At 46.5% G+C, this 14,892-nt stretch overlaps 2 protein-coding genes across 7 annotated transcripts in view; one reads left to right on the top strand and one right to left on the bottom strand.

The window, feature by feature from the left end:
• LOC125624601 (putative transmembrane protein 244) overlaps positions 1–14,170 on the top strand; it is a 35,245-nt gene extending 21,075 nt beyond the window's left edge. For 2 of the 4 annotated variants that reach the window (XR_007353362.2, XM_048825572.2), the window contains 3 exons: positions 8,468–8,512; positions 8,803–8,919; positions 13,467–14,170. Coding sequence is in view for 3 of the 4 variants with exons in the window: in XM_048825572.2 (XP_048681529.1) it covers positions 8,468–8,512; positions 8,803–8,894 (137 nt within the window). In the remaining variant the exon portion in view is untranslated. Of the gene's footprint in view, positions 1–8,467; positions 8,513–8,802; positions 9,245–13,466 lie in introns of those variants that run through there. The other 2 variants (XM_048825571.2, XM_075121362.1) reach the window with 1 other exon arrangement.
• Positions 11,360–14,892, bottom strand: part of MECR (mitochondrial trans-2-enoyl-CoA reductase) — a 32,710-nt gene continuing 29,177 nt past the window's right edge. For all 3 annotated transcript variants that reach the window (XM_048825570.2, XM_048825569.2, XM_048825568.2), the window contains 2 exons: positions 13,738–13,810; positions 11,360–12,350 (listed from right to left, as the gene is read on the bottom strand). In XM_048825570.2, coding sequence (XP_048681527.1) covers positions 12,187–12,350; positions 13,738–13,810 — 237 coding nt within the window. In that variant the 3' untranslated portion in view covers positions 11,360–12,186. The remainder of the gene's footprint in view (positions 12,351–13,737; positions 13,811–14,892) is intronic.

The raw sequence follows: 14,892 nt of genomic DNA on the forward strand, positions 1-14,892 counted from the left end.
GGGAGGGAATGGGCAAGGATGTTTCTACCTATGTCCAGTCTTGTGAGGTGTGCCAAAGTGTGGGAAAACCCCAAGACCAGGTCAAAGCCCCTCTCCAGCCACTCCCCATCATTGAAGTTCCATTTCAGCGAGTAGCTGTGGATATTCTGGGTCCTTTTCCGAAAAAGACACCCAGAGGAAAGCAGTACATACTGACTTTCATGGATTTTGCCACCCGATGGCCGGAAGCAGTAGCTCTAAGCAACACCAGGGCTAAAAGTGTGTGCCAGGCACTAGCAGACATTTTTTGCCAGGGTAGGTTGGCCCTCCGACATCCTCACCGATGCAGGGACTAATTTCCTGGCAGGAACTATGAAAAACCTTTGGGAAGCTCATGGGGTAAATCACTTGGTTGCCACTCCTTACCATCATCAAACAAATGGCATGGTGGAGAAGTTTAATGGAACTTTGGGGGCCATGATACGTAAATTCGTAAATGAGCACTCCAATGATTGGGACCTAGTGTTGCAGCAGTTGCTCTTTGCCTACAGAGCTGTACCACATCCCAGTTTAGGGTTTTCCCCATTTGAACTTGTATATGGCCGTGAGGTTAAGGGGCCATTGCAGTTGGTGAAGCAGCAATGGGAGGGATTTACACCTTCTCCAGGAACTAACATTCTGGACTTTGTAACCAACCTACAGAACACCCTCCGAACCTCTTTAGCCCTTGCTAGAGAAAACTTACAGGATGCTCAAAAAGAGCAAAAAGCCTGGTATGATAAACATGCCAGAGAGCGTTCCTTCAAAGTAGGAGACCAGGTCATGGTCTTAAAGGCGCTCCAGGCCCATAAAATGGAAGCATCGTGGGAAGGGCCATTCACGGTCCAGGAGCGCCTGGGAGCTGTTAATTATCTCATAGCATTCCCCACCTCCAACCGAAAGCCTAAGGTGTACCATATTAATTCTCTAAAGCCCTTTTATTCCAGAGAATTAAAGGTTTGTCAGTTTACAGCCCAGGGAGGAGACGACGCTGAGTGGCCTGAAGGTGTTTACTACGAAGGGAAATGTGCTGGTGGTGTGGAAGAGGTGAACCTCTCCATGACCCTTGGGCGTATGCAGCGACAGCAGATCCAGGAGCTGTGCACTAGCTACGCGCCAACGTTCTCAGCCACCCCAGGACTGACTGAACGGGCATACCACTCCATTGACACAGGTAATGCTCACCCAATTAGGGTCCAACCTTACCGGGTGTCTCCTCAAGCTAAAACTGCTATAGAACGGGAGATCCAGGATATGTTACAGATGGGGGTAATCCGCCCCTCTGAAAGTGCATGGGCATCTCCAGTGGTTCTAGTTCCCAAACCAGATGGGGAAATACGTTTTTGCGTGGACTACCGTAAGCTAAATGCTGTAACTCGCCCAGACAACTGTCCAATGCCACGCACAGATGAACTATTAGAGAAACTGGGACGGGCCCAGTTCATCTCTACCTTGGACTTAACCAAGGGGTACTGGCAGGTACCGCTAGATGAATCTGCCAAGGAAAGGTCAGCCTTCATCACACATCTCGGGCTGTATGAATTTAATGTACTCCCTTTCGGGCTGCGAAATGCACCCGCCACTTTCCAAAGACTTGTAGATGGTCTCCTAGCGGGATTAGGAGAATATGCAGTCGCCTACCTTGACGACGTGGCCATATTTTCGGATTCCTGGGCAGACCACCTGGAACATCTACAAAAAGTCCTTGAGCGCATAAGGGAGGCAGGACTAACTGTTAAGGCTAAGAAGTGTCAAATAGGCCTAAACAGAGTGACTTACCTTGGACACCAGGTGGGTCAAGGAACTATCAGCCCCCTACAGGCCAAAGTGGATGCTATCCAAAAGTGGCCTGTCCCAAAGTCAAAGAAACAGGTTCAATCCTTCTTAGGCTTGGCCGGTTATTACAGACGATTTGTACCGCACTACAGCCAAATCGCTGCCCCACTGACAGACCTAACCAAAAAGAAACAGCCAAATGCTGTTCAGTGGACCGGAAAGTGTCAGAAGGCCTTTAACAAGCTTAAAGCGACACTCATGTCTGACCCTGTACTAAGGGCCCCAGACTTTGACAAACCGTTCCTAGTAACCACAGATGCATCCGAGCGTAGTGTGGGAGCAGTTTTAATGCAGAAAGGACCTGATCAAGAATTCCACCCTGTAGTGTTTCTCAGCAAAAAACTGTCTGAGAGGGAAAGCAACTGGTCAGTCACTGAAAAAGAATGTTACGCCATTGTCTACGCTCTGGAAAAGCTACGCCCATATGTTTGGGGACGGCGTTTCCACCTGCAAACCGACCATGCTGCACTGAAGTGGCTTCACACCGTCAAGGAAACTAACAAAAAACTTCTTCGGTGGAGTTTAGCTCTCCAAGATTTTGATTTCGACGTCCAACACATCTCAGGAGCCTCTAACAAAGTGGCTGATGCACTCTCCCGTGAAAGTTTCCCAGAGTCAACTGGTTAAAATCGTCCTTGAGATGTGGAAAATATTGTTAGTCTTTATGTACTTGGTAGTATATTTAGAGATGCATGTGTCTTATTAACTCTGTTTTTCCTAGAGCTCCAGGAAGAAATCCCAGCCAGTGTTTCACCCTAGCTGAGATTTGGGGGGCGTGTCATAAATATAAAGGGAAGGGTAAACCCCTTTGAAATCCCTCCTGGCCAGGGGAAAGCTCCTCTCACCTGTAAAGGGTTAAGAAGCTAAAGGTAACCTCGCTGGCACCTGACCAAAATGACCAATGAGGAGACAAGATACTTTCAAAAGCTGGGAGGAGGGAGACAAACAAAGGGTTTGTGTCTGTCTGTGTGCTGCTCTTGCCAGGGACAGAACAGGAATGGAGTCTTAGAACTTTTAGTAAGTAATCTAGCTAGGTATGTGTTAGATTATGATTCCTTTAAATGGCTGAGAAAAGAATTGTGCTGAATAGAATAACTATTTCTGTCTGTGTACTTTTTTTGTAACTTAAGGTTTTGCCTAGAGGGGTTCTCTATGTTTTTGAATCTAATTACCCTGTAAGATATCTACCATCCTGATTTTACAGGGGGGATTTCTTTATTTCTATTTACTTCTATTTTTTATTAAAAGTCTTCTTGTAAAAACTGAATGCTTTTTCATTGTTCTCAGATCCAAGGGTTTGGGTCTGTGGTCACCTATGCAAATTGGTGAGGCTTTTTATCCAACATTTCCCAGGAAAGGGGGGGTGCAAGTGTTGGGAGGATTGTTCATTGTTCTTAAGATCCAAGGGTCTGGGTCTGTAGTCACCTAGGCAAATTGGTGAGGCTTTTTACCAAACCTTGTCCAGGAAGTGGGGTGCAAGGTTTTGGGGAAGTATTTTGGGGGGAAAGACGCGTCCAAACAGCTCTTCCCCAGTAACCAGTATTAGTTTGGTGGTGGTAGCGGCCATTCCAAGGATAACGGGTGTAATATTTTGTACCTTGGGGAAGTTTTGACCTAAGCTGGTAAAGATAAGCTTAGGGGGTTTTTTCATGCAGGTCCCCACATCTGTACCCTAGAGTTCAGAGTGGGGGAGGAACCTTGACAGGGAGGTATACCAGCTTGTGGGATATAGTCCTGTTTCCCAAAGCACATTCCGCTGGGGCATACACTGGGCACTTGGTGTCTCTGCCTGTGGCTCCCACCACGGTAAGAGAATCTGCTACTGGCAACTGAAGGGGTCGATTTACAGCAGTTTGTGCTGCTCCAGAGTCCACTAAAAAATTTATTTCTGAGCTTCCCACCCGCATCTTTACTCAGGGTTCTGGGGGTAGGGTGGTCCGTCTCCCCTGTCACCCCTATTCCTGCTCCGCCATCGCCATCATAGAGGCACCCCCCTTTTCTTTCCTCTTTGGGCACTCATTTTTCCAGTGTCCCTCTTGTCGACACAAGGCACACTGGTTGCGACCCAGTCGTCTCTCCTGCGAGCCCGGACGTTCGCGTCCACGGCTCCTTCCTCCCCGGCCACTTCCCTTAGTGCTGGCCTGTACCGCTGTTACCATCAGTCTCACTTGCTTTCTCTCCTTCTCTATCTCTCTGACTATAAGCTCAGTTTGCAGTCTCTAAGATTTGTGCCATGGTCATGCTCATTAAATCCTCCTTTTTTTTGTAACTTTCTCTTAATATCAGGGACTGCTCTGCTCGTAAAAATTCCCTTAATAATTGACTCAGTTGCCTGATCATCGGGGTCTGCATTAGTGTTCTGTCGAATGGTGTCCCGAATACGCTGTAGAAAGGCCCCTGGGCTTTCTTTTAAATCCTGCATTACTTCATATGGCTTTGCCCAATTATTATGTTGGACAGCCGAGTGACGGAGTCCATGCAAAAGCAACTCCTTATAGGAGGTAAGGCGGGTCATATCCCCAGGATTATTTGGATCCCACCTGGGGTCTGCTCGGGGGACTTGTGCATCCGGGTCAGGGACATTGATACGACCCCGGTCGTACCGTCTCTGCGCCTCCTCCCTTGCCTTGGACACAACCCGTTGTCTTTCAACCTCAGACAATAGGGTTCGCAGGAGGACGTTACAATCATCCCAGTCCGGCTTGTGGCTGCTAAGACATCCCTCAAAAACTGAAATAAACCTACTTGGGTTGGTGGAAAACTCCCCTGCCTGTGCTTTGAAAGCAGCCAAATCCACAGGGTTAAATGGCACATGAGTATAAACCTGCATAGTCATGGCCGGATGCCTGTCCGATCCAGACCGGGCGACTTCAGTTTCGGTGATTAAGGGGTATAAGCCAACCGTTGGGGACTTACATGGTGTGGGTGTAGGGGCCGAAGGGGACACCGGCTCTGCCATTACAGTGGGGGTGGGGGTCTGGGGACTAACATTAGCTGCTACCGAACCAGTCGGAGTCAGATTACATTGCTGTAAAATAGCTGGTCGAGTACATAAAGCCAGAAACAAATGCGCATACATATGTTCATTCCATTTCCTTGTTCTCTGACAGAACAGGAGTAACTGGAGGATCGTGTTGTAATTAATTGACCCTCTTGGTGGCCACCACTCCTGGTCCTCTAGTTGATATTGAGGCCAGTCAACTGTACAGAATCGTTTTAATTGACTCTTAGTCATCGGATCCGCACCAAATACCTTCCAGTTTGCTAGAATGCATTCTAGGGGTACACCATGCCCTACCCCCTGAGCTCTGTCCCTGTCCCATACCTACAGGGTAACTCTGGGCATCCCCAGGTTCCAACAGAGCATACAATCCGGATTTCAAAAGGTTCCTACCTTACCCAAGGGACCGGTTCCCCACCGTTGCCCGCAGCTGCTCCTCCCCTATGTCCAAGGGACCAGTTCCTCACCGTCACCCACAGCTGCTTCTCCACTATATGAGTGCGTTGCACCGTTGTGCCCTCCGGGATCGATCAAATCGCGTCTCCTCCGAGGCCCCCGATGAACTCACCGGTGCGCGCTGGGCGTCGGTTCTCGCCGCAAACCTTGACCTCCAGGAGGAGTCCGGGCAAGGCTAAATAGTGGCCTCGTAGCCCACCCAGGGACGCCAAAAGCTGTTGCCGGCACCCAGTGCCAGAGGCGAACAACAGCAAGGTTCGTTGCCCGGTGTGTGTCACCCAATAATCACAACGGGGTGGAGAAGCAGAAAAGTTTATTTGCAGCTGCAAACAAGGTACAGGGAGAATAGAATCTCAAATCCTGCACACAGAGCAGGAAGTTACACAGGCTTTTATACATCCTTTCTTCAGCATACTTGTCCAATAGCAAGCTGCCCTAAGTATCCATATAGCCAGCCAATCCAGTTACCAGTTAGTTCCCTGGTTCTCTGTACCATCTGTCAAACAATACATAAAGCTGCTTTATTCAGCATTGTTCTTCCATATCTGCCCTGTTTGGCCTTGTTTAGTTTGAGGCAGTCTGACTTTGCAACATATTGTTGCAGATCCTCAGCATAACTGCTGCGAGTGCCTCCTGGCGGGGGGGGCCAAGGACACTTGGGCCTAGTACGCATAACTGGTGCGAGTGCCTCCTGGCGGGGGGGCGGGAGGGGACACTTGGGCCATAAGCGAGGGGGCTTCATCGACACTCGTGGTCTTCCATCCCCTCGAGTTACCTAGTGGCCATGCCCCAGTGTCCCCAACAAGGTCCCATTCAAAATCTGGTTGGAGGAGAAGGTGCTTCTGCCCATCTTATAACTTTTAGCCCAGTGGTTAGGGCACTCACCCAGATTGTGGGAGACCCAGGTTCAATTCCCTCCCCTGTCTGATGGGGAGAAAGGACTCAAACAGAGGTCTCCTACCTCAGGAGTGTGCCCTAACTACTGAGCTATAGGACACTCCAAGGTGAGACTCCCTCAGTCTCTCCTCTTGAAGGTGATGTGCTTTGGATAAATGCTTAAGGTGTCATTGGGCCAGAGAGAGGAAGTAAGAATGATTCTATAGTCTAGAGGTTAGGACACCCATGTGGGAGGCAGGAGGCCCACATGCTGGTTAATCTACTCCAGTGACTAATTGTTTATAAAAAGTAAACAGCTCCCACAGTAGAGATGGAGGGAGCCCCTCCCATTAGAATAGCCCATAGCAGTTAGAGCACTCTTCTGCATGGAAACCTGTGTTCAAATCCTTCCTCCCCATCAGGGGAATTGAACCTGAGTCTCCCAGCTGAGTACTCTAACCACTGGCTCCTTTTCCTTCCTGTATTTTGTGTGGAGTGCTGCAGGTGCCCAACTCAATCCCACAAGAAATGACTGAGGCAAGGAGCTCCTGACTCTAGATTGCAAGCAAAGCTAGATGCCTAAATCCCTGAGAGGGGGATTGTTATGATCTCCCATTGGCTAGCTGAGGCAGCTCCCTGTCTAGTGTGGATCACATTGTACAGTGCATCTCTCCCTGCATTCATTGAATAGGAAACCTAGGCAGCTAACTCAGCACTTGGCCCTCACTTTGTTCCTGTGATTTTCCAGGCACCTCAAAGTTAAGCATTTTGATGCTCAGCATTGCAATGCCTAAGTCCCTTTGTGGCTCTGGGCCCCTGTGTTCTGAAAAAGGGAGCGAATAGTACATCACAAGGGTGCTGTGAAGATCTATGCATTAAAAGACTGTAAAGTGCTTTGAAAGCTACTGATGAAAAAGTGCTATAAAAGAGCTAGGTGATGTTATCTGCTGCTGCCTTCTGGTCCTGGAGTGAAGTCCTGGCAGAACTCCCATATACATCCAATGGGACCAAGATTTCACCCCTGGGTTTTAACCTCAAGACCTCTCATTATTCATGAACTTAAAAGTATACAGAAAGATCTCTCTATTTGCAGGAATAAAAGTCCAAATGTCTCAGAGGGAAGCATGCTATCGATTTTAGGTGCAGAACAGATTGTTTCAAATTTAATTAACAGAATTAATATTAAATATTTTTAGGAAGCTAATTAAAAAAAACCCCACGCACACAGTCCCCTGAACCATTATTAACGCAAACACAATAGTACCAAGACTCTGAAAGCACAAGGAATTGAAACTGACTGGTCCACTCTAGTTTCATTTCAGAGTAGCAGCCCTGTTAGTCTGTATTCGCAAAAAGAACAGGAGGACTTGTGGCACCTTAGAGACTAACCAATTTATTTGAGCATAAGCTTTCGAGAGCTACAGCAGTCTCTAAGGTGCCACAAGTCCTCCTTTTCTAGTTTCATTGTTTAGGATGAGTGAGATTCACTCAAACAGGGCAAATGGTGAATTGGATTTTTTTTTTTCATTTTTATATTGAAGATGTTGCAAATTAAGTGTCTTTAAAATCTGATTTTAATCTTAAGAGCAGAGCCAACTCTTGTGGTTTTTGTGTGTATGCCAGTCTCACACTATATGGTATTCTTAAAGCCCTGGCTCCTGGAGCCAGGTGTTTGAGATAGCTTCAGCTTTCATAAGCACATACACACATGCAAAATTCTAGCCCTTCTGACTGTGAAGAAAAGTTTGAAAATTTGACCCCTAATGGCTCTGAACCAGAAAGCACATAAAAAGTACCCAGAATATTTTAAAGACTTTTGATTTTTTGGGGGAGGAGCCTGCCATGATTTTGAATACTTGGGACTGGTAATGCTGTTTTAAGCATGCCCCTTAAAACACATAACTACACCCTTCAGCAGGAATACTGCCCCCTTCTAATCTATGGCACTCAACATCTTTCACACTGAGCCACGCAACTTTCCCCACTCCCACCCTGAGAAACCCAATTAGCCATTTAGTGATGGGTAAAAGCATGACAACGTTTAAGTGACTTGTGCCCCTGCAAAAACAAAAACAAAACCCCAAACCACAGAAAACAATCCCCAACCAACACCACACCACACACAGAGGAAGTTAGTGGTAGAACCAGAAATAGAACCCAGGAGTCCTGACTCTTTAGGCCCCAGCTCTAATCACTAGACAGCACTGTTTTATCAGACTATTGATGGTTTTAATCTCATGGAGACTGTTAGCACTGACATGTTTGATCTGTCGTTTACAGCGATGGAACAGTTCCCTTTGGTGTGGCACTGGTGGCTAGCACTTGGTAAGCATTCAGATCATTTCCAGGTGGGCTCCCTTTATTTCCTCTTCCCAATACAGCTGTTAAAGGGGCACAGGTAAGGGTGCGGGCCCTACAACTATAACAAAGCTAAGATAGTTTGAATAGTCTAGAAGCAACCGCTTTGATTCAACCACAAGCAATTTTTAAAACAACTGAAGCACACCAGCTGGCCTCTAGCCCTGGGAGTTTGGTTTTTAAGTTAGTGATGGAGGAGGATGCAGTATCAGATATTGACAGTGCATTTCAAATACCCTTTTGCCTATTTCTTCCAGGCAGTGGCCTCTTTATCATGATTTTCAGTGGACAACTTGTGACCCACTTTGCTTGCCCTGACTCCAGTGATCCCACTTTGGACAGCTACTGACATTCTTGAGAGATTCAAGATCAAGGTACTTTACTTCCTAGATCTCCAAACCTGAGCATTTCATCTGAGCAGTATTTATAGGGGCTGCAGTGAGTTCAAGTAGCCGGGCTAGAAAGAAGAAACGTACAATGCTTTCTGAGGAGTAACTATGCAACTGTGCACCACAAGCACTGAAGAGACCTAAATCCCATTTAGCCACCTCAAAATGACCCAGCATGGTTTGGCATGAATAAAAGCCATTAAGCTCCTTTCATTTGAGAGAGGAAGGTCAAAGAGAAGCTCATACTAGAGAAACGCGGACTATTCCTCTGTGGGTAAGCTGAAAGGTGTTGACAGTCTATTTGGTCAAGTTTCCCCCATGGACTGCTGTGCAGTTCTAGGCATTTGGAGTTTTGTAATTCCCTATTCTGCTGTTTAAAGTGCATGTTCAAATCCAATCCTGTGTCTCGTATTTAATAAGCACACTGATAATTTGATTCAAGAGTGTCACTAGAGCATATAAACTGTCACTTGTATTTTAGTCATGGTCTAGGGGCTAAGCCTGCTGTGCCTGTCCCTAAAGATCACTCCAAACAAGCAGCTGGTGTTCTAGCTACAAGCTTCTATTACTCCTGCTATGGGAGCAAAGGGTGCTTCCCCCCATGAAGTGCACGGATAAGATGTAAATACAGCTCTTGTCCTTCCAGGCAATAGGAACTAGCCTTGCAGGGTTTTTTAATTTTAAAAAGGAGCTACTGTTATGAGGTATTTTTGTTATTTGCAATGCATAGGGTGATAGTGATGTTCATGGATTTTAAGGCCAGAAGTGACCATTGTGGTCATCTAGTCTGATCTCCTTTACAACACAGGCGACAGAATTTCCCTGAGTTGATTCCTGTTTGAATGAGAGCAGATCTTTTAGAAAAACATCCAATCTTGATTTCAAAATTGTCAGAGATGGAGAATCCACCAATAGTTAATTACCCTCACTTCAAAGTTTGCACCTTATTGCTAGTCTGAATTTGTCTCGCTTCAGCTTCTAGCTATTGGATCTTATTACTCCTTCACTAGCTAGACTGAAGAGCTCTCTGTCATAGAATCATAGAATATCAGGGTTGGAAGGGACCTCAGGAGGTCATCTAGTCCAACCCCCTGCTCAAAAGCAGGACCAATCCCCAATTAAATCATTCCAGCTAGGGCTTTGTCAAGCCTGACCTTAAAAACTTCTAAGGAAGGAGATTCCACCACCTCCCTAGGCAACGCATTCCAGTGTTTCACCACCCTCCTAGTGAAAAAGTTTTTCCTAATATCCAACCTAAACCTCCCCCACTGCAACGTGAGACCATTACTCCTTGTCCTGTCCTCTTCTACCACTGAGAACAGTCTAGAACCATCCTCTCTGGAACCACCTCTCAGGTAGTTGAAAGCAGCTATCAAATCCCCCCTCATTCTTCTCTTCTGCAGACTAAACAATCCCAGTTCCCTCAGCCTCTCCTCATAAGTCATCAAATATTTGTTCCCCAAGCAGGTACTAACAAACTGATCAAAGTCACCCCTTAATCTTCTCTGTGTTGAGCTAAACACGCTGGATAACACAAGGAGCTCAATCCTTTAACCTCTCTTACGGCTCTTCTCTGAACACTCTCCAATTTAGCAACATCCTTCATGAATTGCGGACACCAGAACTGGACACAGGATTTTAGCAGTGATCGCACCAGTGCCAAATGCAGAAGTAATAGAACCTACTCAAGATTCCCCTCTTTACATTATGTTTGTAACATAACTGCCACACTGGATCAGAACATAGTTAGTCTAGTTTCTAAGAGAGGCGGGTATGAGACGGGAGTGCAGGCTGTAGTGCTGCTAATCCCAGCAGTGGATGACCTGGTGTTAGAAGTATCAGATCCTGAGCAACGAGAACTTCCATTCTGCAGCTTGCCAGGATGGCAGCACAAAGATGGGACTCACTGGACTACTTAAACTGGCATCTCCTTCTCCCTGCCATAGCTTGTCAGGAACCAGCATGCCAAATGAGAAATACAAGGCACGTAAGAGGGGAGGATGTAACAATGTGATAGGAGGGTTACCATTTGTCCCAGGCCTTACAGTTCATATCTGAGATCTCACTGAGGGGAAGAAAAAATAAAGTTCACTTGTGGGAAGGCAGAAGCCCATGTCATATTTTTAAAGCGAGCTTTGCACACATTTGCCGAGAAGTAACCAACGGCAGTGACTATCAATGCCTGTCTGTGTTGATCATGCCTCCTTGACTTTTGTTGTGGCATGTGTGAATGAGCTGTAATGCAACCCTGTAAAAGAGTTGGAATACAAACATTTGGAGGCAACGGCATGACATTTTGAAGCAGTACATAGTAAAATACTCGTGATAGTTTGTACTACTGTCTGACTGAAGTGCAGCAGAGGAACTAGATCTTATTACACAGCAAAAACCCAGTTGATGGAAAAATACCCCAGGGAGAACACAGTCTCTGAAAATTATAGCATTTATTCTGAACAATTATTGACATTTCAGTGGCCCATTTCACAATTCTTGCTCTTGGATGACAGGCTTGCAACACAATGTGAAGTGCCTTTATTTCAGCCACAATTGCCTCAATATCAAACTACAGATGTAAGTTTCCCTAAGGACTGTACATGACAATACTGGGGTTAGGATACAATCTAGGACAATACTCCACATCCAGAGGAGTCCTTCATGGGAAGAAGCCACAGAAAGACAGAAAAATGGAGGCTTCCTCACTTAAAGCTCACTCTGGGGCAGGAAAACTTTACAGTAAGGGACGCATTAGCATCTTGTTGGGAGTCCCAGTGCCCTCCAACTTGGGTGACTACACACATCCAGAGCAGAGGGCTTCTTTTTGTGTCCTCCTTGACTGACTGATTTCACCAGCAGTCAGCTGGAAGTTGATTGGCTTTGCCTCTACCCTAATTTTTAGGATTCCAGGGACTGCACTTTAGCCAACCTTGACTTTCTATTGCAAAGCAATTAATTTTAGCCAATGTGAAAACAGGATCTATCTCCAAAAGCAGATATCTACTGTCTGCTCTTGAGTCACGTCAGTTACACACTTTAGTCTCAGATGTGATTGTTATTGTTTCAAGTGGGTAAAGTTGACAAATTTTAGAGATTCTTCCTCTTCAACAACTCTCTCCTGAAGACAGGATACATTGAAGCAAACGTGCATGAAAACAGTTGTATCGTCTCCAATGACGCCAGAACTGGCTGTGATTCAGCTCCCTCTTAAAACTCCTCTGGAAACAAAAGGGTGTATGATTGTCCATGGGAGCAGGATCACATGGTGAGGACCTGTTTAGATGAGATGAATGACTTCATGGAGGCCTCCACGGCAATTCGGTAGTCCTTCAGTGGGACCTGTGTGCAGGATGGAGCAGTGAGCTGCCCCTTACGAATAAGATCACACAGGGTCAGAATCATCCCAGTCAATCTGTCCTTGTCTGCATGGGAAAGACAGAAGAGAGTAATCCTGCCCCTTGCAGAGCTGAGGGTGAACAAGACCCACAATGCCACCCAGAGGAAATGAGACAACTGACAAAACAAACAAAAAGTGAGCCAGTCTTGGCTGCCTTGGCCACCTAGCAACACAACACAAGGGAGTGGAGTTCAGGTGCTAAGCTCCCTAGGACAGCAGCTCGGGATAGAGGCAAACGATCTCAATTTCTTCAGCAACTCCTTCCACCCTGTTCAACACATGCAGCAGCATTCACTGACTTCAGAGAGAAATGTTTCCAGTTTATATGGCTGGTATAAGGCAGATGGTCCCACAAGATTCCCTTGTACTGACTGCAGTGTTGCCAAATTGGACAATTGATTTTGTTCTGATTTGAGGGGAGATAGTCCCCTGTGACCTTTCTGACCTTTGGGGTTATGCTACAGGTAGGTAGCTAGCCTCCTGTTTGATGGCCTGCCCTGCTCTCTACACTCCTGTTTGATGGCCTGCCCTGCTCTCTACACTAGATGTTACCTGCCACTTGCACTGCAGCTTGGTCAGCAACCATCTGGCACACACTGATTTGAGCTTAAGGCTGTGCCTAGGTAGCTTCTGCCCCATCCACACAGCTTCAAAGCAGGAAGGGCCTGAAACACCTTAAATGCATAATGCCTGGCTTTTTTTAAATTGCAAGTGCTGAGCAATATCAGAGTGGAGCTGAGTAGATAGGCCTGGACCAGTCACAACCGTTTAAACTCTACATTGTAGTTTGTTGCGGTTTCCTGACCAAATGTACTAACAGGTGCTTCTGTCCCACTGCTGAGGCCAAGGGCAGATCACAGATTCTGTGGGTTACACATGGGCTGTAGCTGAGAGGCACAGCAGGGGAATGATACAGCTTGTGTCTCCCTGGATTAATGAAGGAAACTCTCCAGGTCAAAATTTGTCACCAGCCTTCACCCACTTGTGCTTTTTGATGTCTAGAAACCCAGCTAGCAAAATATTTATCTGCTCTTCAGATGCTAAGTTTGAGGGCTGCTTTGCCAGTATTTCCCCAGGAGGGCTTAAGCTAAGCTAAAAACTGGAGATTCTGCATGATGTTTTCTGTGCTTTGTGTTTCTAGGGCCTCCCTAAGAACTGGGACGAGAGAAGCATTATCTTGTTGTCCACGTTGGACAGGAAGCCAGGCACTCGAGTTCTAATTCCTGTTCTCACAATGACTTCTTCTGTGGCTTTGGACCAGTCGCTCCACCTCTGTGCCTCAGCCTACGCACCAACAGAAGCAGGGACAATGCTTACTTTCCTCGGGGGAAGGGGGGACCTTAAGAGAACACATTAATACTTTAATAGATTTCCTATGGACTACATCCCCACTGAAATGACCTTCAACTTACTCTGGGGTTGGTCTTTCTTCCATTGGGTCATCCAAAACCCACGCAGCTTCACATCCTTAAAGATGAATGCACTCTGTAGAAACAAGGTGAGACACACCAGGTATTCTTGGGGAAACTGTTTACATTGGGCATTCTTCAGTTAGCATATTCTGCTGCACTCAGGCCATGGGAAGAGACTGTCCTTGTACAGCTGCTACCACACTTTAAACGCTGTTGCAAGTCTGACACTCACGTTCCTGCTGCTATGAAGATCTGCAATTCTGCCTCCCTGCCAATGACTCTTGCTTTTAGAAGAGCCTTAATTTGGGGCAAATTCACTCACACAATGCAGATTTTTTTTCTTTTACACCCCTGCAGAATGTTAGTCCTCTTCACAGTACACTGGATAGTAAATAGGAGATTAAAAACCAAGGGTTGGTTCCCTCAGAAATGATCACATTCTTGCCAGAGTTGTGATAACTGCATTGCCCATACAGTGCCTCTTTTGTGGCAAAAGAGGATTTCAGGCTCTCTATCTGGCACTAAATTTAAAAACTCACGTTCATAAAGCGTTTTGTGTTAGCAACGAGACCCCACGACCAGTAGAGCTCTGAGAGGATACAGGACTAAGGTTAAGAACGTTGAAGATTGTTCTGTTGTTGCAAGAGACACCTTAGCTACTAACTCCAGGTCAGAGCAAGGATTGACACTGGGAAGATCTGCCCTACAGGTGCACCTTAGAGTGCAGACAATTTTTGCAATGAGAATTTGCCTGGCAGATGCTAAATAGCTGCGTCAGTCACACACCAGGGCCAGTCTCCTCATAAACATTGCCATGAGTATTGCAGACATACACCCAAACCCTGTAAACCAGAAACAGGCCAGAACTAGCTCATTCCTGTCACATTCTCAACCAGTTAGAGACCATGGGGCATTGGTTCTGGTGCTCAAATGGCACAAGGAGGTAGTGTTGGAAGTCAAGTGCACACTTCATCCAGTCGCTTCTAATAGTAGCGATGCTGCTGCGTGGGAACTGAGGAGCTATAGGGAGTTAGGGGACAATATATAGATGTGGTGAAGCCAACCCCGTGGGGCAGCCAGTTGCTTGCAGTGGATGTTATGGATGGAAAATTTCGGTGCTGTGGAGTAAGGGCTATGTGATGTGAATACAGAGAA

The sequence above is a fragment of the Caretta caretta genome, chromosome 19, assembly GCF_965140235.1.
Source record: "Caretta caretta isolate rCarCar2 chromosome 19, rCarCar1.hap1, whole genome shotgun sequence".
Taxonomy (NCBI): Eukaryota; Metazoa; Chordata; order Testudines; family Cheloniidae; genus Caretta; species Caretta caretta.